We start from the raw sequence: 23,338 nt of genomic DNA, 5'->3' as shown, positions 1-23,338 counted from the left end.
CACTGTACATGGCAAATGCTCACTGTAGGAAATATTTTGTTTAAAAATGAATCTTGGGACACAGTGTGACATAAATGTTTTTATTTTTTATCACCTGACAACAAAACAACTTTTTTTTTTCCTTAATTCTGAAAAACCGGACAATCCGTATAAACACTCAATTGTAGGTCATGTATCTTGGCGTGGCGCTAAACTTGGCGTAGGACTTGATGACCTTGTTGACCGCCTCCAGGAAATCCTTCTCGGTAGCGATCTTCCTGCGAGCCCTGATTGCGAACATGCCGGCTTCCGTGCACACGCTGCGAATTTCGGCACCTGGCGGGAAAGAGCGATGTCGGAAGTGTGAGGAAACAATTTTCGCGAGGATCGCAGACGTTGCAGATTTTTACCTGTGCTGTTGGGACAAAGGCGAGCCAGTAGCTCGAAGCGAATGTCTCGTTCCACACTCATGGAGCGAGCGTGAATCTTGAAGATGTGTGTGCGACCCTGAAGCCACAAAAAAATAATAATACATGTTTAATACCCCGTACCACTTTTTTGCAGGATTCGTAAAATGTACCTCAAGATCAGGCAAACTGAACTCGATCTTTCGATCTAAACGTCCTGGTCTCATCAGGGCTGGATCCAAGGTATCGGGCCTGTTGGTGGCCATTAGCACTTTGATATTACCGCGGGGATCGAACCCGTCTAGCTGGTTGATGAGCTCCAGCATGGTCCTCTGTACCTCATTGTCGCCGCCAGCCCCGTCGTCAAAACGTGCGCCTAGTTTGATTTTCAAAAAGTGATATTTCATGAGTAAAAAAGAAAAAAGTAAAAAGAGGATTTGACAGCCCCCCCCCCCCCCCTGTACCTCCAATGGCGTCGATTTCATCAAAAAAGATCAGACAAGCCTTCTTGGTCCTGGCCATCTCAAAGAGTTCTCTCACCATCCGGGCTCCCTAAAGAAGGGTACATTTATTTATTAAAAAAACATTTATTTTGAAAGGCGCTTACACATTTATTTTATATTATTTTATACTGTCAAATTGCTCTCACCTCCCCCACATATTTCTGCACCAGTTCAGACCCAATGACCCGGATGAAGCAGGCGTCAGTCCGGTTGGCCACGGCACGGGCGCACAAGGTTTTTCCGGTGCCGGGTGGTCCGAACAGCAGCACGCCTTTCGGGGGTTCGATTCCCAAATTGACGAAGCGCTCAGGCTGGTGAGAGAAAACATTAAGTGTTAACATCATTCACATACTTATGGCGTTATCTTGTGGCTGTTCAACGACAATAATGTACCGTATTTTCCAGTGTATAAAAGTAAATGAATGGGGTAACGGCCTGGCCATTGAAATGAATGGGGGAGATCGCCCCTTGGCGGCCAAAGGCGGTACTGCGCCTCCATAGAAATGAATGAGAAAAGCCTGCGCATTGAAATGAATGGGAGAGATCGCCCCCAGCCGGCCAAAGGCGGTACTACTCCCTCAAATGCCCGTTCATTTTGGAGAAAACGGTTACATATATTCTTATTTGAAATTGCATTTTCTGTGTAGCTCTCTCTTGTTTCTATGTATATATTGTATGTATTTTATTTATTGTTTTCTATTTGTAATTTTTTTTTCTTTATTATTGTATCTATGCTTGTCTGTGACTGTAAAGTGTCCTTGAGAGCTTTGAAAGGCGCTTGAAATAAAATGTATTATTATTATTATTATATCTGGAATGTATATTTGATACTTTTGCATTGTTCTTTTTGCCTGAAACATTGTTTTCCACTTGCATTTTTGTACCTATTCTACATACTTGGTGATGCTATGTACAGTGTTTTTTTTTTTTTTTTACCTCTGCACACTTTGGGTGCATCTTATACACTGGTAAACAGAATATCAATTGGTGGATCAATAAGGCTTTCGATTTTTTTCAATCCAGAGCGTTCAGGTGGACAACTCACATGAAGCAGGGGTGTCTCGACCACTTCTCTCAACTTTTCAATCTGCTCCTTGCAGCCACCGACATCACTGTAAGTAACATCAGGTTTCTCTTCCACCTAGACGACAACGTGCAATGCGTTATGTACAATTTGCCTTCTTCAAAACTGTTAGTAGAGATCGGCTAGAATGTTTGTACCTGCATCATTGTGACGGTCGGGTCAATTTTAGGAGGCAGGGGGATATGAATCTGGTACTTGTTCCTGTCAACACTGAGACACCAAATACCTAATTACTAGACTCAATATTCAAAATGTTAATTTATCTATTAGGTGATTTTTATTTTTTTTCCCCTTACCCAACCCTCATTCCCTCTTCGATATCAGTCGGCGCCACTTGATCGCTCAGGTCCACCACAAATTTGGCAAACTGTTTGACATTGATGATGTATTTGGGGTCCTCCGAGTCTGCGTTGATGATTTTTGTGCATCTGTTGAAATCGAATAGAAGAGGTTGTAAACACTCTACTTTAAAATCCGTACTAATTGTACTAATTCTGCTCTACATCCACCAAATACCTTGCAACTTGGAGCGGTTGCTCGCTTTGGAGGGTCTGTTTGTCAGCAGCCAGATCCCATAGAGCTGGTGGCGCAAGCCCCGTATCTGACTCTTTAATACCTATCACAGCAACAAAACAATTCGGTAAGTTGCTACACTATCCATTATATGCATATTTTAGAAGCACATTCACTTTCTTTTGTGAAGAATGTGTTTAACTCAACCTGTAAGCTCGTTGATTTTCTTGAGCAGCTGTTGGATGTCATCTTCCACTTGTTTGATCTGTCTGGAGTAAGTGCTTTGACCCTGGTGATGCGAAACAGTTTTAGGATGTGGATCAAAACAATTTATTTCATGACTACTATTTCGATCATTCCTGGAAGGACACTCACGTAAGTTTTCAGCAGAGCAATGTCTCCTTCATCCAAAGCTGTGTGCAAAATGAACATGTCATAAAATTGGCATTGTGGCAAGCTATAACGTTTGTATTAAGGCATAAAAAGACATTGTCTAGTTATCTTTTTGGACAACAGTGCAGATCTCGCCTTTACCAACCTGTGCTAACTTTAGCTTAATAGCTAATGTCGGAAATTACCCTTTTACCAACGATCGTTGTTTATTAAAATATACCTCTGATTGGTGAGTCATCCTTGTCCTCCTCTTTTGTCTTCCTCTGATCGTCTCCTAAATAATCCGGCATATTTAATTTGTATTATGACAGTTTTAACACTCAAACGGGGCAGCTAAATTGTACGATTACACAGCAGGTTTGCTTTTCCGTTCCGAAACGGAAGTTTTCGTCGGAGTGTTATTACGGAAGCACCGATTATACCCAACTATTTTATTTATCGTGTACATAAAGTACATTATTCAACTAGCCAAAATGAATCAATAGTACAATTATTGGATAAAAATATGGATTAAAATGACCTGACATGGTGTTTTTGTATGTACGTGTGAGTGAAAGTCACGTCCTTCATACTGGAGTCATATCTGTATACGGACGGATTTAAGCGTGAGACAAACGTCACTTCCGCTATCCATATGACATTTTACTACCACTACTATAAAAAAATAATACTACATTCTATTGGTGTATAAACAACATCACATAATATACAGAATGGCTTGTCAATCCCTTATCATTTTATGTACAGTATGTCGCGTTAGGCAAGGAGATAGAAGTGACGTAATTCATAAGCAAAACGTACGCTCTCTGAGCGACCACATTATTTTCGTTGTCAACATCGATTGTGAAACTTTTAAACATTTTTACTTCTAAACGACATTTTTAAAACACAAAATAAATACTTTTTATTGGTTGAAATATAAAAATCATACATTTCTAAATTGACCTACACTCAATGTTGTTCGCGAGAGGAAATGCCTTACCCACAATGCACTGCGCGGACATCGACAGGTCGCTAATTAGGAAGTGACACCCACCAAGCGACGAATAACGTGTCGAAAATGTCTGTTTTTTACTTTTTCAGTCGTGGCAGGTGAGTAGAATTGTCATTTAATGTGTGGTATTTATTTATTGTATAAGTTTACCCCCCGCAGCCGCTGCTACCACTGCTAACGTTAGCATTAACTAGCGCTAAATTGTTGTTAGCATTAGCTAGCGCTACATTCTCGTTACCACTAGGTAGCGCTAAATGGTCGTAACACAAATTGTCTTTCGTGCCCCAATTCTCGGTCAATATGTATTTAGTTTTATTGGAGAAGCACATTAGCATCACAATTTGGAGAACATCATCCATCGACGAAGTACAGTATTTGTTATTTAAAGTGGATGTCACTCGCTGCAAAACAAAATTTCAGACTCTTTTCATAAATGTCATTCTCATCCCTGTATATTAGAATAGAGACTTGACAGCAAATGCTTGTGTGTAAAATGCGTCTTTTATTGCATTAGGTACTCAAAAATCTCATCTTCCATTGAGCTCCGGCCTTCAAATAAGTTTACATTTCCAAAAGATTTATTTAATATTTATATTTAATCTTTACAAAACAAACATCTTTAAAATAAAAATAAAAAAACAACAAAATGACCAGTTGTGAGCAAACACCAGACAGTAACATGCAGTTGAGGGTTGACTTTAACTCCTAAATCAAGTTGTGGAACTGTTTGGCTTTTGTTTTCAGTGTTTGTGGGTGTATGTGTGCGTCTCCGCACACCTTTTTATGGAGATGTTTAGTCACATTTCACGCATTTATGGCATTGTGGATTTCCACGCAGAGTGGTACCTTGCCGCAAATAGTGTATCCCGGGCGGCCTGTGGAAGGCCACCAAAAGACAAGTGTCCGCTTGCCCCATGCACGTGTTGGGCGGATATTTACAGGGACACGTGGTGGCGGTCGCTGCGTTTGTTTTATGTTTTAGATGAGGTCTCCAATCGGGATGCGGGGAAGGCAGACGTACGCCTGCGGAGTTCGGCTCAAGTTGATGGGGTTGCCATCAAGGCGGATGTCCTCCAGCGCGTTGCGGATGTAGCTGAAGTCATGCAGGTTGCAGAAGGTGTCTTCGTGCATCGACTGAATGTTGTTACGCTGCGGAAGGATGGAGAAAACATGACCGTTTTGCAGGTACGGCACTAAACCAGGGCCCCATCAGAAATCTTTGTAGCCTTGGCATTTCATTTAATATTGTACAATATATTACTGAACTAGTTTCTCTTGTGTGGAGACCAGTTTAAGGTTTGTATGCCAAACACTAATCAATAAAAAAGTGTGACATTGAAATGGATGACCACACGTATGTCCATTGATTTTAAGTCATCCACCACATCTTAAAAATAACATTTTGATCGAAGTAATCACAACCAAAGTAAAGTTTGCATTTGTACCGCTTTTGACAGATGGAGAAGAATTGAGGAAAAAACAAAGTTGAGAAAGTGATGCTGCCCTCGTCTGCTTTCTGCTTGAATGGTAAGAGACAGATAATAATAATAATAATAATAATAATAATAATAATAATAATAATAATAATAATAATAATAATAATAGTGATAATAATAATAGTAGTAATAGTAGTAATAATAATAGTAATAACAATACTACTACTACTACTACTATTACTACTACTACTACTACTACTACTACTACTACTACTACTAATAATAATAATAATAATAATGCAGTTCATTTATAAACTCTCAAGTTCACTTTACAGTCACAGGATAATTTTTTTTTTCTGTGGGTGAGCAACGGCAGCCACTCTACCCGGAAGTAACTCAAATAGATAGAAAGCTAGCTAGCTAATAGATAGCTCATAGATAACGCTTGTGGTTGAATTTTAAAATCATAAAGCATGTCCGTCTTATGAATTTGATAATACTAAATATTGAACATGATGTCATTAAAAAATAAACATTAACATGTCAATTCAAATCACATGACAGCAGATGTAAATAAAAACCAACTAAAACTATTCCTATGACAAACTCAGAAAGTACTCTCGGGTAGCGGCGATATTTCACGTGATAGGAATTTTGGGGGTGGAGATGTATTAAATGGATTGATGTTTTGTTTTATGAATCAATATTGTGCAATGAAAAGGACAATTGATTTACCATTTTTTAAACCTTATTTACTGTATTTATTTACCTGTGGACTAGTCGTTCATTCGATGTACACCTATCACTGAGTGGGATGGAACCAACATTACGTTCTAACCACAGCTGCTTTGAAACTAATATCTGTAAGATCCAAATGATCCAGTACTGGTATGAATGGTCATATTTCTCTCAGCAAAAATAAACTTTTCCTTTCAAATCAAATCAAATTTGAACCAATCAGCAAACATTTCCCATGAATGGATTGCTGGTTCCTTCAAAACCTAAGCAGAACATACTTGTAGATGTAGGGATCGCAGACTGTCTGGAAGAGGCACGGGGATGTAATCAATTTCATTGTCGGTCAGGTACAAGTAGAGCAGGCCGGTCATGTCCTGGATTTTACAAGAGATGTGTGAAGATTCAATAACGGAGGATAGCAGCAGGTCTCTCATGCTGACGGACACACCTTGAAGGCCTCTTTGAGAATACCGTTGGAGTCAATGTTATTGTGACTGGCATCAATCAGTGTCATGGTCTCTGGCAGGGCAGGCATCTGTGAAATGTGATTTTCTCGAATCACCAGCTCCTCAAACTCCGGCAGACCCATAAATGCCCCGCTGTCAATGGACGAGATGGCGTTGGCGGTCAAATCGATCCTCTTCAGTTTGTCTGAAATACAGCCAGACCCGCACCGTGAGCTACTTTGCGTCAACCAATCATGCCATCTCTGGGTGCAAAACATACTCATAGAGGCAAAGTCAGACTTGTTGATCTTGGTGATCCTGTTGTAGCGCGCATAGAAGTGTGTGGTGTCTTTGGGCAGAGGTGGTACGCTGTCCAGTTTCAAGTCATCACAGTACACCGAACCACCAAGGCATGTGCACAGCAAGCAAGTGGGCATCCCTGTAGGACACGGGAAGGGAAAGAAATGCAAGGTGCAAAGGAACATCATCGCAAATGCGAAATACCATCTCCTGAATATGCTTTGAGACCATACGTTGACATTGAATACACGTGGAACTGAGCGACCTTTCCTTTTCTCCATTCCTTGCTCACCTTTCGTGTCAACTTCAGGTTCTTCGGGTTCCTCGGGCTCTGGTAGACCAGAGCCCAGTGTCGTTTCTACACCACCAGTACCCTCCTGAGGGGTTTCTTGTGTCGGAAGCAGCCCCTCCTCTTGTTAGAGACAAGATTTGGCGTTGAGGAAACAGGTTAGATGAGCATCAACGTCAACCACACGTCTGGCAATCAGGAAACTGTTTGCCGCAGTAGTTAGCAGTGTTACCAGGACTGTTTGTGTTGCATTTAACAATAGTTAAATGGAAATTACGTTTGAGGGTTAGAAAGCAGAGATACTCCATTGGCACCACTCTTAATAAATTAAAACACCCTTTGCCTTATGTCTTGGATCTAGCGTAGATACTGACCTTTTTCAGTGTCTGGAATCAGAATTATATCAGGCCCCTCAGGTTCTCCAGAAGCAGAGACACTAGAAGTTCCGGAGACATCTATGTCTCCAGAGACTCCAAGATCCCCTGAGCTTCCGGACACTCCTGAGAAATCCCCTGAAGTACCTGAAGCCTCTTGTGGGATGGTTGTAGGAATGAGAGGTACTTCCACCTCTTGTTTGAGCCAAGTTGGAGTGGTTAAGAGACACATAGGGAGGATAAAAGGTGGTATGGACATTCAATCACAGTGTTAACCTTTCATTCCTGACAATTAAGACCAAACAGCAGGTTAGGACGACAATGGTTACGAATAACTCAGTGACAAGTTTTAAAGGTACTAACCTTCAGGTAATAATGTTATGCCCGACTCCCAAGACCCATCGATGTCCCCAGAAACCCCAGAGCCTCCAGAGGCACCAGAGGTCAGGAGATCTCCCGAGAACCCAGAACCAGATTGGTCCCCAGAGCCCAGAGGGAATTCACTCGCAATACCAGACCCCCCTGATCCCAATTCAATTAGAATTCCAGAACTTCCAGAGCCAAAGTCCCCAGAGGCTCCAGAAGCTGTGGATCCCGTGGTATCTCCAGATATCAAGAGATCTCCAGATCCTGAAAAATCCCCAGATATCAAGAGATCCCCAGAATGATCACCGGAGATCAGGAAATCCCCTGATCCCGAGATATCCCCAGAAATCAAGAGGTCCCCAGATCCGGAGATCCCTCTAAATCCAGAGCCCTCCCCAGATCCATAGAGATCCCCAGATATCAAATAATCCACATCCCCGGACACCAAGAACTCCCCTGAACCTCCAGAGCTGCTGAAGATCTCCTCAGAAGCACCGGAGATGAAAACAATATCACCGGATCCCCCTGAGGCACCAGAGACCAGTGGGTCCCCTGAGCCTCCCGACCCGGATCCCCCTGAGGCACCAGAGACCAGTGGGTCCCCTGAGCCTCCTGACCCGGATCCCCCTGAGGCACCAGAGACCAGTGGTTCCCCTGAGCCTCCTGACCCAGAAACCCCAGAGGCTCCAGAGGCACCGGAACCCACTGAGCCCCCAAAATCCAAGGAGACATGAAGGATGTCAATGGGCATCAGACGCAGCTCCACCTCTTGTTAGAGACAAGATTAGTTATTAATGGACACACAACAAACAGGACACATTTAACCACTGACAGCTAGTTAAATGGAACACGTGCATCGAGAAAAGACGTAGACGATGAAGGCTAATGCTGCTTGCACAACTCCAAGACCCTCACAAAGAAAACCTCACATTTCAAATAGCTTTGTGCTCACGTCGCGCCAGCTTTGAGCTGTTTCAGACCTTTCTGTGTGTCCGGGCCCATAAGAACACCGGACCCCCCTGAGCCCTGAGGGATGAGCTGGGGCCTCGGGGGCAATTCCTCCTCCTCCTCTTCCTCCTGTTCTTCCAACGAGGCCTCAGGCATTGGGTAGTTGTAGTCAGGTGGGGCCAGGGTGCCAATCTCTACCTGAGGGGAAGACAACAGCCCTGAGACTGGAATGTTGAGCATTTTAACAACACTTGGATTTGGTTTTAAAGACTAAATTGAGAAGAAGTGGCACATTAAAATCAAATGTGGAGTCTGGACCTACGACCAGATAGCGGCAGATACCCCTCCAATGTCTCCTACCCCCCAAATCCACCACATTCCTCATTAACCTCTGAATCACTAGTGATGGTCCCTTGCTACCGATAAGAACAACCGACCATAAAGTAAAAATGACATAAATTGTGGATGTCATTTTAATATAAATGATGGAAACAGATGACAATTCATTGTATTAGACAAGGCTGCAATTCCAGTCTCCTCCAGTTGGTGGCAATGAGCACCCACACACCACACAGCACAGGTAATACCTGACACTTAAACGTATGCAGTAAAAAAGACCACTCAATGGTCCTTGTGGAACCAAGACGCACATGGTAGCTCCGTGAACCTTTACTTTACTTTGCATTTAAAACTAGGTCATAGGAAATGTATAAGAATAGAGTCAAGTGAAGAGGATATCTTTCCAGAAGCTAATAAGTCATTAATTAAGAGATCTCCCAGTGTTGGAGATTTGGCCTGATGACAGTGTGGGGATGCAACAAGGCAGACCTTTGATAGCAGTCCCCCCAGGCTTCACCGCCACCCTTTCCCCAAAACAAACATATTCACCCACGGGGGAAGAAGAGGCGAAAAGCTGGCAAGCAGACGTGCAGGAAAAACAGCATCGGGAATACTGACGCTCAATGTAAGCGCGGAGTCAAAGCCGAACAGTATAGTCGCTGCCTCGCTAAATAGTTTTCATAGTCACTGGAAGCATTCAGCTTGAGAGAAGCTGCACTGGTTTCCAATATATATATATATATATATATCACGGATATGCTTTGTCAAATATATCTGTGGTTTGTGAGAGTAGACAAAGCATTTTGAGGTCTCCGAAGTAAATTTTGCAAGGGGATTAACATAAGGCCTGTCTTGTTTTTGCATTTCTCGACTCCTGCAAAAATGTATATATATTTTCCCTCTGAGAAGAAAGAACAACAAAACGTGTCGTCACATCTGCATATTTTGTATCCCAATGCCATGTACCCTCGCGATGACCACCGTTGTGCTTGCTTTATTGTTACTCCAGACCTTTCCCCTTTGCGCAAAATCTGCTTAAACAATCCAAATATGTCATTGTTGCTCACTAAAAAAAAGTTTAGATTTGCCCTAGATTCATTACCGATGAGGCTTTGCTCCCTCTTGAGAAGATGACAGGAGATAAATTGCTAACGCAGAAAAATCTTGGAAGTGGAAAGTCAAGACTCAGCATTCCAGAGGCATGGAGCTAAGCCTTATGCTTCATTGTTCCCTCGACAACTGATGTGCAAAAAAAATTCTCCAAAACTTTCCTTCGCATGGAAACTTGCAAAATGCTACTAGCTTAATATGTGCACCGTAGCGTATGCTCTCTGGAAAAATACTGATTTTGGTTTTTGTCAATATATACCCTAACGATCCACATGTTGGAGTCAGTGATGGTTTTCTGATTGGCTACAATGTCGTCATGATAATCATTAGGTGTCAACGGCGGGGACTAGAGCTAATTTTTCAATTCATTGATAGGGTACTCAGTCTTCCCTTCCTCAACTCCCCACTTGCCTTCAAACTTTTTTTTTTTTGCGACCTCCGTTCATATGATAGATGGAAACATATGCCTCACAGGCCGCCCACATCAGACGGCTAGAGTTGAGCTAAACCAGTTGTGGAATCCTGGCTTTTTTGAGGGGTCGGGGGGGCTGCAGATGATTTGGGAGTAGCAATGGATATCATTGCAGATGACAGATACCAATCCTGGTTTTGAATACTTTCATTTATAGTCATTGTTTATGTTCCAAGTTGGAGATTCATTCAGACTTTTACTCTGCTCACCCCCAACAATAAACTCACCTCGGGATCCTCAATGGTTGGCCCATCCTCGTAGTCGTACTCTTGATTTTCCGAATTCACATCATCCACGTCGTAGTTGTCGTACGAGTCCAGATCGGCTTGACGGGAGAACCTGGGATTGGCTACCGCCACTTTCAGGATGAGTAGTCCCAATACTAGTCGCACGAGCGTCTTCATTGTTAGCCTTTAGTGTACAGAGAAAAAGAAAATGTGTGCAGTTAGAATATAATCCAAATCGCCTTGCATATATCCTAGTTAATTCATTTTGTGCACTGAATGGATGCGCATTTGCGGTTCCCAAATTTACCATTTCATATTTAGCCTGGGTTGTTAGCGGAACATCGATGAAAAGGTTTCTTCAACTGTCATCTGTACTTCTTTGAAGGCATTGGACGTTTCGCTCCTCATCCTCAGCGAACTCAAGTTGTGGAGCACAACTTGAGTTTGCTGACGAATCTCTTCGGATGAGCAGCAAAACGTCCGACACCTTCAAAGTAGTACAGATGACGGCTGAAGAAACCTTTTCATCGATAGACCACTCCTGTACGACTGAGATTCTACACAAACGTGTTGTTAGCGGAAGTTGCAATTTATTTTCAGGCTTTATTTGTAATATGAACTTGAAATGACAAAGTGTTTTAGTACCGCGATGCATCAAAAGCGAATCATATAGCTAATTCAAAACATTAGCAAAAAACTAGCAGCACTGTCCAACCATTGACACCGAGTGGATTCGTAGTACGCTCCAGACGGCCATTTTTGGCTCGCATGTCACAATCCAAATGTCACATTTTGTCATGTTTGACAGAAAAAAATCATCCCGATGCGAATGCCTTCTGTTTTTTTGAGCGTGCATGGCCAACTTTTACACGTGCAAGTCAGCCAAGTCGCAGCTTATTAAATTTTACAGAGCTACTAGGAATGACCTAGAGGAGGATAACTGTATTTGTGTTAATATTAGGTTTGGCGTAGAGTCCACTGAGGAGCACACATTTCGCTCCTATTTACTTTGGAGTTCTTGGTTCATTCTTGTTTGTATCCTGTTCAATGTGTGGCAAGGCATTTGTGATTATCAGGAGATAAGGGGATGATAAGAAGCTCTTGTATCGCTGGCATGGACCATGGAATGGGGTTTATTGGTGTGGCAGGTGCAGCCAAGTCTAAGCACGTGAAAGGTAAAAAAAAACATCAAGGAGTCCTCCAGGCCGGGGCAGAGAAACGGAGAGCGAGGGAGGAAGAAGCAGAAGAAGAAGAAAAAGAGAAACGTGGACAAGATGTTGGCCCTCAGGGTTAGACGGAGAGAGCGCAAAAAAAAGGGACGGAGGGAGGAGGGGGTCCGGTTCAAGACTCGCTTGAACCTTTGGCCCTTCACAGAGGGCCTTTATGAGACCCTGGCCATTGCCCGTCTCAGCACTCACGCTCCAAATTCCACCGAGGTTTGCGGACAGGATGGCAAGTCAGCTTTTCGGGCGGCGAGGAAACGCATATACAGACAACCGCACGCACGTTTGCTTGGAAAGGCACACAGTGGTGTGTGCGTGTGAGTGTGTGTGTGTGAGAGAGAGAGAAGGAATATGAGAGAGATGCCTCAAAGATTTCACTGCAAAAGATAAGAATGGAGATTCAGTTGTTCTTTTATAACCAAGACAAATGCAGGAAATGCTGCTTTCTGTTACGCTTGGCCCGCCATCGGACATTTCCAATATCTCCCTCCCCCCACACCCACCAAATCCGATTGCAATAAATACATTAATTAATACATAAATTAATAAATTCCAGAGCAAATCAACCATCTTCAAATTAATTCCAGTGTATCCGCACACTTCCAAATAAAATTATTAAATAAAATAAAAAATAATGAATATAATAATAAAGACAATAATAAATACAATGATAAAAAATGATCCATACAATAATAAAAAATAACATAACAAATCCAATAATCAATACAATAATACAAATAAAAAATACAATTATAAATACAATAATAAAAAATACCTAAAATGATAAATAAAATAATAGATACAATCATGAATAGAAGAATAAAATAATAATGTCCATTGAAATCTCTTCATCTATTACATTCCCAGTCTTTACAACTCACATCGGTGGAACCATGGCGTCGCTCGCCTAACAGATAATTGAGCAAAGGCAAGTTCAACCATGATACCAAACAAACATCAAAAATGATGAAAACAACCTCAAGGTCGTAATAATCACCGTTCAAAGCATTCCACTCGTCAAGTGAAACAATCCTTGACCTGTCATATTCCAAACGTATGGCTTGTTTTTCAATACGGTTGCGCAACACTAAGCCCAAAGATCCACTTGTGCAGATGGAGGATAACAATCGTCCACCTGTAGTTTTTCCAAACACCACTCAATTAGCAAAAGTGATATGGCTTAGCTTAAACGAGCATGATCTAAGATTGCCAAATGCAAGAAATGAGCAAACTGAATTAAAAAAAAAAATAAGAAATCCCACGCATCCAATCATTGTTCAATCCCAAATTCAAGCAAACAGTCTATTTGCATACATGGCTTGCCATACTGCTAGGAAGAATAATCAATCATTCATCCCGATCATCAAGGAAAAAAAAAACATTGGCCCCCAAACTCAATCCGTAGGTCAATAAGGGACCACATTGACCCCCCCACCCCACCCTCCACGTCCATAGTCCTTTCCATTGAGATAGCGGCTCAGAGAACGCTCACCTGTATCTCCTGTTCTCCCGAATGCTCCCTTCAGCCACGATGGAGATGCTGAGGGTTCGACAAATCGTCCAATGGCAAAGGGATCGCTCAGAGGTGGCTCAACGAGGGCGGGGATGGCGGCCGGGCGACAGCAGTGTGGGTGGACGGGTGTGTACGATGGTTGTGTATGTGCCGGTTCTGACGGACCTGAGTGCCCCTGCCGCTTAGGTGTGACGGTAGGCACTGAGGCCGATTGGACCTGAACAGGTTGCTTTTGGTCGCTTGGTTGAGGGTAGGGGTGGTGGGGGGCACCCACCCCATCCCAAATAAGTGAGCATCACCTGACACACACACTTGGACATCAGACACAAAGAACAAGACAGCAGTGAAATACCACCTGGCCCTGCGCTCTCATAGATTTTTATCCTTCACAAGGGTACCCATTATTTTCGTACATATGTATTTATTTCAATCGCACTGAAATATTTCACTTCCTGGCGTTAAAACTGTTTCATCTTAGTGCACATATATGTGTTTGTGTGTGTGTGTACATGAATGTATGTGCACACAATGGGACCTCTGTGAGGAGCCCCTCGTAGCATGGAGCCGACTGAGAGGAAGTCCCTCCTTTTTTTTCATTGCAAGCTTTTTTCAGATGTCCTTGCAGCCGATCCGAGTTCAGCCGTGCTCCCGGGCAAGAGTGAGAGCCGAAGGAAAAAAAATCTGATCTGGAATCAGAAGCAAAGAGGCACTGGGAACTCTTATCCGGACACGGTGTGAATGAATCTGGGACAATACTGTATTTGTAGATACCGTTTATTGAAATTGAAGACGAGATAAATACATTTTTAGATACAATTGAATTGAAAAATGACAATTGATTAAAAAAATAATGATAATTACCGCAAATGCATAGACAAAGTATGAATCAACCTATTTTACAATAGTAGAAAATGAACAAAAGTCAAAAGACTCGATTGGGTTTCAATATATCTTTGGATATTATCTAAATGATTGACAAATTTGTACAGTGAAGGCACAACTAATGGCTTGATTTATTTACACTTCTTAGCAATAGAGCCACTTAAAAATAAATAAACACAAAAATAAAATAAACAAAAATAAATAAATAAATAAATAGCAATAAAAAACAAACAAAATGACAAACAACTAACTAAATGAATAAATAAATACGTAAGTAAATCAAAATATTTAGATGACAATGGACCTAAGGAGACGGAAGCACAGAATGACATCGTTGGGAATCGGCGGTTCGATATCGTTGCCGTCCAATCGGAGGTAGCGCAGCCGCGGTGCACTGTCATCGGCCTCCATGCCGTCGACATCCGCGGGGCAGACTTTGAAGCCACTCACACCTGAAACGAAACGTGAAACAATGACAGTCGGGCCATCGTTGCCATCGGTAAGTACAAACTTACTTTTAATGTTGTTGTGGTCCAAGTACAGCTGTTCGAGGCCCGCTGGTATCAGGGGGACCTCGGTGAGCAGGTTGTGGGACAGCTGGAGGTCCAGAATGCTGGAGATGTTGAACACGTTGTTAGGGACGCCGTTGCTGCCAAGCTTATTGTGGTTTAGCCTGAGGAAAGCCACCTTAGGTAAACCCTTGAAGTAACCCGCAGGGATTTTGTCAATGTTGTTGCCGTCCAGAAAGAGCTGAGTAGTGGTGGGGGGCAAGCCAAGAGGCATGCTGCTCAACTGGTTCTTGGCCAGGTTGATCTGTACCAGGTTGTTAAGACCCTTCAGGCTGACCTCCGTCACAGCATCATCCATCAGCTTATTCCCCTGTAGGTCTAAGAAGGTCAGCTTATCCAGGCCATAGAATACCCCGTCGGGGATTTTGGAGATCCGATTGCGAGAGAGACTAAGGTACTCCAGGCTAGCCGGGAGAGGAAACGGCACCCAGGACAAGAGATTGTCATCCATGATGAGATGTTCCAGGCGCGACATTGCAACCAGAGTACCCTTTTCCAGTCCTTCGCTGGTTATTTTGTTACGACTCAAGTTCACCCAACGGAGCTGGGTAGCGTTGCGCAGGGCGTCGGTTGAGACTGATTGAATTTGATTATTCTGCAGGTAGAGGTAGCGTGTGAACGGCGGGATGGGGGGAATGCTCTTTAGACCTTGATTGTCACAATAGACCGCGCGCGGGAAGTTGGAGGGACAGTGGCACTCTCGAGGGCATGCTTGGATCCGGGCCATTCGTTCCTCGTCCTGGCTCAGGACTGCGTCCAGAAGGCACATGGCGCAGAGAAGCCTCAGAAAGAGTGGCATTTTGATGGAGATCCTAAAATGGGAGGAAGTTAAAAGACGTTTGAGGAAATAGAATGAAGACCTTTTGATTTGTTTGCTGTATCATCATCCATTTGTCTGGTAGAAGAACTCTAAGCAGAGCATGGGTCAGTCACAATATGGTAGCCAAAAATCAAGGTCAACCCTTGAACTAGAATCTTGAATTAAATTCTTAATGCCTCAACATTAAGAGACTGCCGTCAAGGCTTTGTTACAAATATTGCTAGCTAAGCATGCAGCGCAAAGCATTTTGGCCTTCAAGAAACCTACCTTCAAAACCTTGTCCAAAAAATGCGTCCAACCCGGCGTGGTCAAGGTTCTCTCGGCTGTGGCGCTGACCTCCCGCTATTTGTACAACCCGTTTTTTTTTCTTCTTCACAGAAAGCCAGCTTGTCACCATTGACTAACCAATGAGGTCTCAGGCGCTAAGCCTTAACAAGACTCGAGACGTGGCCCATTTAGAACAACGTTGAGACGACTTAATTTAATACAGGCTCATTAGGCCAATTGCTTCCTAAACAAGCGCTCCTTTCCAGCGATGACGGCAGAGGTCGCGGTGGAACAGGATAATCCTCTGCAACTTCTGCGAGGACCAGAGGCAGGAGCGCACCGCATGAATCCCAAACGTGACTGTGTCAAATGGATCGGATATATTGGACGTGAGCCCTAGATGTGTCTTCCGAAAACCCGTAACCTTTTCCGAGGAAGAGAATCTTCTTAGATTATGTCAAAATGGATAAGCATGCTGCAAAATGAACCAAAAACCACACAAATATTTTCCGTTCTTTTTTTTCTCCCTCGAGTACGCCACTTTACATTCTCGACATTTTCCGTGCGCCGCAATGTTGAAAAAAACAACACCTCAAACCCCCAAACTAAGAGGATTGGACAATGTGTTCTTGAATGCATTGTGATCTGTATGCAACTCCATAAGCAAGCGTCCAAGACTACTGAAAGGAGGTTTGACCACAAGTAGTGTCAACGGGTGCAAATCGTCACACCGTGGAGCTAGCTAGCTTTGTTTACACACCGCTAATTGTCATTTTTTCTAATGTTAGTGGCTAGCCATTTTAACTCATTGGCTGCCATTGCCAAATTTATTCTGGGATTGAAAATATGACATGTAGCGCCATTCTCAAATTTGTTCAGGTTTAGCTTTTTCTTGCAGGAGTGCCGAAAAAAGCACTGGCTAGACCTCTGGCATGGTTTTTTTCCCCTTTGACAAGGGCAGCATTTGCCCTTTGCCCATGTTAGCGCTTTGTTACAGCATCAGATGTTGTTAAAGCACTCTATGAATCAATATTTATGTATTGTATTTTTGACATTTCAAGCTCAGATAACTTCAGACCCATATACCTTAGGAATGAACTCATCTATCTGATTAAATAAGAGATTCTAAGGTTTCTTGCGCTGCATTGAATGTTGATGTTGTCCTAAAACTCAATATACTGTGGGTCCTGCGATTTGAGTGAAAACACATGCATTTTTGCACATCGTCTGGCAGTAAACTCAATATTGTCAATGGTAGCCAGTCAAAAAGTTTCAGCGCAATCACCCTTTGGATCAAAAAGCTCCAAAAGTACAAATGTTTTTTAAACATGGTTTATTCGAAATAAGTTCCTCTCACAGTAAATTCACGATCATTGACTGTTCCAAAGTGGGTCTAAAACGAAAGAGAAGCAAATGAGCCGGACAAGACGCCATCATAGTCTTCCTATGACAATAGAGAACTTCCAGAACTGCAAAAGCTGTAGTTTATTATTAAAAGGATGATACCATTTGAATTCATGCATGAAATGGGAAAAAGAATACAAATCAGCAAATGTGCGCGACAAACAAATATGGGACGGTTTCTCTTCATGGGCTATCCTTGAGCCTTATTTTTAAGCTGGTATCCCAAAACATGTATTTTACAATTGTATTCAGTAATACGCCTTCATCAAACACGATACTATACATGCTTAACACAGAACAGAACAAAAAACAAAATGAAGCTACTATAGAGACTCAGGAGATGCTAACGTCATTGTTTACTCCGTATCGTCTCCGCTTGACAAGCTAATGAATTGGAATGTTCGAAGTGTGTCTAGTTGTTTATTTATTTTTATTATTTTTTAAAAGCAGTTAAATTTGTGCAAGTGGGTGACAAGCCTTATTAGATGTACAAAAATTGCAGTCAATAATCTTCCTATAGCGCACCAATTTTTTTGCGGTGTTGAAGCTTTTTTTTCATATTTTTTTTTAGGATTGAAAAAAAAAATCTTTCAAATTACTTGTTTTTTTGTATGTACAAATATTTGGTATGTATTGTAATTTAAAATGCCCTCCCGTTAACTCCCATATCATCAGATTTTTTTATTTAAAAAATGTTCGGTTGTTATATTGAAAATGAGGCCGCTAGGCTTTATTTTTATCTTGTGTGTGGGTTATGTTAGATTATTTCTACTCAAATTGAGTAAATCCATGACCGACGGAGGGCGGGGTGCGGGAGGTTCCTTATTCAAACAAGATCTCAGAGGCCATGCGCAAGCAGTTGGAAGTTTCGGGGGGCATGCTGTGGTGCGTGATGTTGTTGGCATCCAGGCGCAGGTGCTTCAGGTGGGAAAAGTTGACGGGGGTGACGTACTTGCAGAAACTCGACAAGTCAAACTCTGCGATTGAAGGAGAGGAGTTGGTTTGAAAATAGCGAATTGAATGAAATTAATACAAAGAAGCCGACGTCTACTCACTGTTGATCTGGTTGGCTTGGAGGTACAGTTGCTCCAGTTCCTCGTTGATATCTGGGATGGTCTGCAGCTTGTTGAACGACAGGTCCAGCTCCGTCAGTGACGTCACGTTGAACACACCCGCTGGAATCCCAGAATCCACCAGCTTGTTATGAGAGACCCTCAGGTAGCGCAGTGCCGGTACCTTACTTAGGTACCCCGAACCGATGCTGTCAATGTCATTGTAGTCAGCGTAAAGGATTTCCAGTGAAGCCGGGACACCCACGGGTAGCTTCTTCAGCTTATTGTGGCTGACGTCGAGCGACAGCAGCTTCTTGGAGCCTTTAAAGGCGCCGGCGACTGCCTCGGATGTTAGCTCATTGTGCTGGACGTTGACTGAGGTCAGATTTTCTTTGTCATTCAGGAGTCCGGAAGGGAATTTGTTCAATTTGTTGTGTGTCATCTTGAGCTCATCGAGAGCCTTGGAAGAAGGCACCACTGGCTCGGTGAGAAGGTTGTGACTGAAAAAGAGTTTTTCCAGGGCGCTCAGTTTGTCGATGGTACCCGCCGCAATCTTCCCGTTGGTGATCTGGTTGTTGTCAAGGACCAGCCACCTCAACTCGGAAGTGACGTTGTCAAACACGCCGGCCTTGATCTCGTCAATCTGGTTGTTCTGAAGGTACAGATATTTTATACCCGACGGCACCATAGGCACAAACTTGAGCTTGCGGTTGTCGCAATACATGGCGCTCGGGAAATTGATTGGACATTCGCACTCGCGGTCGCAGTTTGCGCTTGAGGGTCCGATCAAGGAGGGTGGCATGTAGTCCTCGTCTTCATACTGACACAGCGCCAGGCAGACCAGCGCCGCCAATAAGTGTACACGGAGAGGTACCATGGCTTCTGGGAAACGGAAAAAAAGGAGACTTCAGAAATTTGACTCATTCATTGTCATTCCCGAATTTATTTGGGAATTGAAAATATGACGTGGAGTCCCATTCCCGAATTTGTTCGGGTTTTGGTTTTTCTTGTGGGGGCGCTGATTAAGTGCTGCCCAGAACTCTGGCAATGTTTTTTGACCTTCCACGAAAGGGCAGCATTTGCCTTTTGTACAGCCGCCCCCATTTCAAGCTCACATAACTCAACACCCTTTAACTTAGGACTTAACTCTTTTTTTCTGATGAAAGAAGAGAGTCTAAGGTTTCTTACGCTGAATTGAATGTTTATGTAGTCCTAAAACTCAATATTCTGTGGGTCCTGCAATTTTAGTGAAAATGACAAAAACCCTGGCACTGGAGTTGACACATTTTTGCACATCGTCTACCAGTGAATGAGTTAACGGAGATGCAAGAGCAACAAAAAAAAAAAAAAAAAATAGAAGACAGTCATTCGGCGGCACTGCCACACCCACTCCCCCTCAAGCATTATCTAATCACTCAATAGTTAAAGACTCGAGTCCCCAATGGGGCAATTTGAACCCCAAACAACAAATCGTCTATCACCTTCTCAAATTCTTGTGCATACAGAGGCAACGCTACTGGTAATGCAACACAGATGCCCCCCAAAATCGTTGTCAGCACTCTGTCCTACAACCTATGACATATTTTGACCATCCTGCAGAGGATGGATCCCCTCCACGCACTGGAAAAATCTTCAGACTGTATCCTAAACCGCAAGATGTCCAAAACGTACCCCATAAATACAAAAAATGCACCCCTCTACTATTTGGCCGGAAAGCTCACACCCGCCAAACGGGTGACCAATCAAAACGGAAATAAATCCTCCTGTCAGTCCCCTGCAACGTCCCCGCTTACCTGTGCTCCTCTCACGGCGTACTGTCTGTTTGGGGGTCGCGGTGTTCAAAAAGTCGACGTCTGTGGGGGCAAAACACAGAAGAGAAAGACAGAGAGGGAGGAGAGAGACAGAGACAGAGAAAGGGGGGATGGAGAGACAGAAGGGGGAAAAGGAGGAGGATGGAGGCTGGAAAGGAGGAGGGGGGAGATATTTGGGGCTGTTGTATGGCGGTGATGGTGGATTGGGGTGCTTTTCCTTTCAAATTCAGCATTCAGGGTATCAAAAGTTGCCGTGAGGATGGACGCAAGCGTCCAAAACAAACAACAGGTGCAAATCAGGTTGTTGGGGTTTTGCCTGCATCCGTATATCACCTTGGCAAGGTTGGTTATTCTTTGCGGTGAAGGGGTAGGGGCAGGGGTACATCGACATTTTTGGAAAGTCTGACAAAACCTCCAGAAAAAAATATTGCATAACATTGAAAACTGCTTTTGGAAAGTAAGTAGAAGCAGATCACATCCATCTCGTGTTTCGCTCAATGTTTTTACAGCACCACCGCATTCTTTCCCCTCTGCAATTTTTAAAGGCCAACAATCGTCCGGCGAGACCCTCCTATTGGTTCTCTGTGAACCACGGAGCAGAAAAGGGGGTGTCTGGTGGTGGGGTTACCGTCTTGAGGAACCAAATGGCTCCCCCATTTGTTGGATGAGGGACATTCATCTTTCCCCGTCAAAGCCCTGCGGGATGCCTGGGCTGCTTTCGATTGGTCGCACTGCGCTCTCCCAAAGCAGAAATGTGATTGCACATCTGCTTGCCGCGTTAAGACCCCCTCCCCACCAGAGAGATTCTGTTTCTCCACCGTTGGCTGCACTGCAGACGTTCGGAGTGTGAATCAATTAAGGGCCGGTCAACATTAGAATTGGTCACCTTTGCCTGTGGTTTGTCTTGTCATAACTGCCATTGCAGTCTTTGGTTTTATTTTTCAATTCAACTGCCTCAACCTGATGCCAAGGGCGACAAAATGGGACGCACATGCTCCGATGGGGCTGTTCACAAGTCCAGGCACATTCACACACGTAGCATTAGCAAACACGGCTATTTTGGGATGACTTGGCACGGACACACTGAGTCTTCTTAATAAACTCTCAGACAAGCAGCCAGACGCCACCTTCTGTTGCTTCCCGCACGGGCCATGTGGTCACTGAGAGCCCTCGTGGAATCACATGTGAATCTCCAACGGTGATAAGAGGGGCTCAGTTTCTGTTCCTGCTGGGAATTGTAGTCAGTCGGAGTCTCGATTTGAATCATCTGTTTTGGTCACTTGACTAATGTGAAAACCTTCTGCGAGAGGTCGATTGACTGTTGTAACCAAAGCAGATGGAAAAGTGCTTCTTCCCCCCCGGACCCCACCCCTCTGCCCTCCCCTCCCCATCTCATGATTTTCACACATCTACCCAAAGGCCACAAGGACACGTGCAAGGGAAAACTACCCCTTTGCAGCCACCCGCGGAATTGCGGGTAATGAGCCTTGGGCAGTCAAATTAGGCTTACAGGCTTGACGACAGACAACTTGAGCGCGGTTTGTGTGTGTATCTTCTTCTTTTCCTTTGGGCTTTTCCCTTCAAGGGGTCGCCAGAGCGAATCAGTGTCCTCCATCTTCAGAGGTTTGATTCGCACGTTTGTATGTGATTAAAAAAAAGTCAGAAAATAGATGCAATGTGCCCAGTTTCCACCAGGGGGTGACAGAACTGATGTGTGAAGAAGCCTGAGCCACACCATGTCCACCTCCCCCCTTCCCATCTGGGCTTTATTCCTTTAGTCCCATCTATATATGTTCATTACTACGAGCGAATGGTTTTAAATCGATACGTGATTTTTTTCTTCATCTATAAAATTACGTTGAATTAAATAAAATACACTTTCACTTGAGTCCATAGTGACGGATGCCATCAGGTGGCCGAAGTTCACTGCGATACTTGGACCGTCACTCGTAGTCTGGTCTGTCGCAATTCAACCCGACCTAGTTTGTGTCCCTACTTTGACATCAAAACTAACAATGTTGTCCGCCACATCTGTTCATTCACGAGGGGGGAAAAATGTGTCCGCCCACCACCGCCATTTTGCTTGACGGTCAGGTCAGTAAGCGCTTATTGGTTTCCTACCATAGATGGAGCCACCTTTCCAGATTTGGTCTTGAAAAATAAGGCACTTTTGATCCAAGCTGCCCTGTTTTTACAGATCTTTGCGGCGGTAGATCGATGTCCATCTCCAACCGCCAAAAGGGCTCATTTAAAGCAAAGCTCTTTGTCTCTAACCACAGCGTCCCGCTCCATTTCATCAACCCAAATATTCCCACAGTCTCTCGAGAGCTATAAATCACCTAAACCCAGCGCGCCCCTTGTGTCAATATTTTGTATTTACTTTTTTTGTTTTCCCGGCTCATAAAAAATGGTCACATAAAGTTAGCCAGTGCAAAGGTGGCGTTTCCTGCTTGCTAGTGGACCAGGATGTGGCGTCTCTTTGAGGTCTTGCACCCTGAACTTACCTTCTCTTGGACCCTTGTTTTCCCGTCAAATGTTTGATGATGACAATGCAACATTTTGCAATGTTTTTGTTTGTTTCTTTTTCATTCTTCTTTTTATTTTTTCAGGAAACCTTTAGCGGGAGCTTTGAAGATGTAGAGGAACACCGTTGTTGCTGATATATGAAGAGTTTAAGCTACGGTAAGTGCTTGTGCCTTTTTTATGCAATGAGTTTTTTATACAGCATTTATAAACAGTGTCTATACATAAAACATTCACACTGACTTTTAGGGGTGCAACAGCGACACGCTCCACTTGAAAAAAATAACAAAAAAAGTAGCAAACTGAAAATGTGTTAAAACAAACAAATAGCAGGAATAAAAGCATGCATATGAAAT

The 23,338-nt window shown here is 43.4% G+C and overlaps 4 protein-coding genes and 1 long non-coding RNA gene across 5 annotated transcripts; 1 reads left to right on the top strand and 4 right to left on the bottom strand.

Annotated features, from left to right (window-relative positions):
- Positions 1-66: 66 nt before the first annotated feature.
- On the bottom strand, positions 67-3,272 carry psmc2 (proteasome 26S subunit, ATPase 2). The gene is made up of 12 exons (XM_088988804.1): positions 3,100-3,272; positions 2,862-2,899; positions 2,694-2,775; positions 2,490-2,589; positions 2,270-2,401; positions 2,111-2,183; positions 1,935-2,030; positions 1,036-1,200; positions 851-938; positions 560-762; positions 390-486; positions 67-315 (listed from the first exon to the last, which is right to left on the bottom strand). The coding sequence occupies exons 1-12, from the start codon at positions 3,167-3,169 to the stop codon at positions 158-160; spliced, it is 1,302 nt and encodes a 433-aa protein (XP_088844930.1). The 5' UTR covers positions 3,170-3,272; the 3' UTR covers positions 67-157.
- A 602-nt stretch (positions 3,273-3,874) lies between these two features.
- On the top strand, positions 3,875-23,324 carry LOC148881662 (uncharacterized). Its single transcript, XR_016113636.1, has 4 exons — positions 3,875-3,971; positions 4,856-5,058; positions 5,331-5,400; positions 23,069-23,324. It is a non-coding gene; the product is annotated as an uncharacterized LOC148881662 (long non-coding RNA).
- Positions 4,356-14,316, bottom strand: epyc (epiphycan). The gene is made up of 10 exons (XM_088988464.1): positions 13,634-14,316; positions 10,919-11,102; positions 8,803-8,968; positions 7,820-8,590; positions 7,457-7,651; positions 7,086-7,205; positions 6,774-6,932; positions 6,496-6,698; positions 6,326-6,421; positions 4,356-5,022 (listed from the first exon to the last, which is right to left on the bottom strand). Exons 2-10 carry the CDS (start codon positions 11,093-11,095, stop codon positions 4,852-4,854), a joined length of 2,058 nt encoding a protein of 685 aa, XP_088844590.1. The 5' UTR covers positions 11,096-11,102; positions 13,634-14,316; the 3' UTR covers positions 4,356-4,851.
- kera (keratocan) lies at positions 14,406-16,336 on the bottom strand. Its single transcript, XM_088988463.1, has 3 exons — positions 16,193-16,336; positions 15,052-15,917; positions 14,406-14,988 (listed from the first exon to the last, which is right to left on the bottom strand). Exons 2-3 carry the CDS (start codon positions 15,902-15,904, stop codon positions 14,825-14,827), a joined length of 1,017 nt encoding a protein of 338 aa, XP_088844589.1. The 5' UTR covers positions 15,905-15,917; positions 16,193-16,336; the 3' UTR covers positions 14,406-14,824.
- lum (lumican) lies at positions 17,509-20,594 on the bottom strand. Its single transcript, XM_088989197.1, has 3 exons — positions 20,442-20,594; positions 18,652-19,530; positions 17,509-18,573 (listed from the first exon to the last, which is right to left on the bottom strand). The coding sequence occupies exons 2-3, from the start codon at positions 19,523-19,525 to the stop codon at positions 18,419-18,421; spliced, it is 1,029 nt and encodes a 342-aa protein (XP_088845323.1). The 5' UTR covers positions 19,526-19,530; positions 20,442-20,594; the 3' UTR covers positions 17,509-18,418.
- Positions 23,325-23,338: the final 14 nt, after the last annotated feature.

This window comes from Hippocampus bargibanti, linkage group LG22 (genome assembly GCF_051943395.1).
Source record: "Hippocampus bargibanti isolate YZ-2025 linkage group LG22, ASM5194339v1, whole genome shotgun sequence".
NCBI classification, from domain to species: domain Eukaryota; kingdom Metazoa; phylum Chordata; class Actinopteri; order Syngnathiformes; family Syngnathidae; genus Hippocampus; species Hippocampus bargibanti.
Note: the sequence above shows the minus strand (reverse complement) of the source record. Positions and strands in the feature narration are given on the sequence as shown.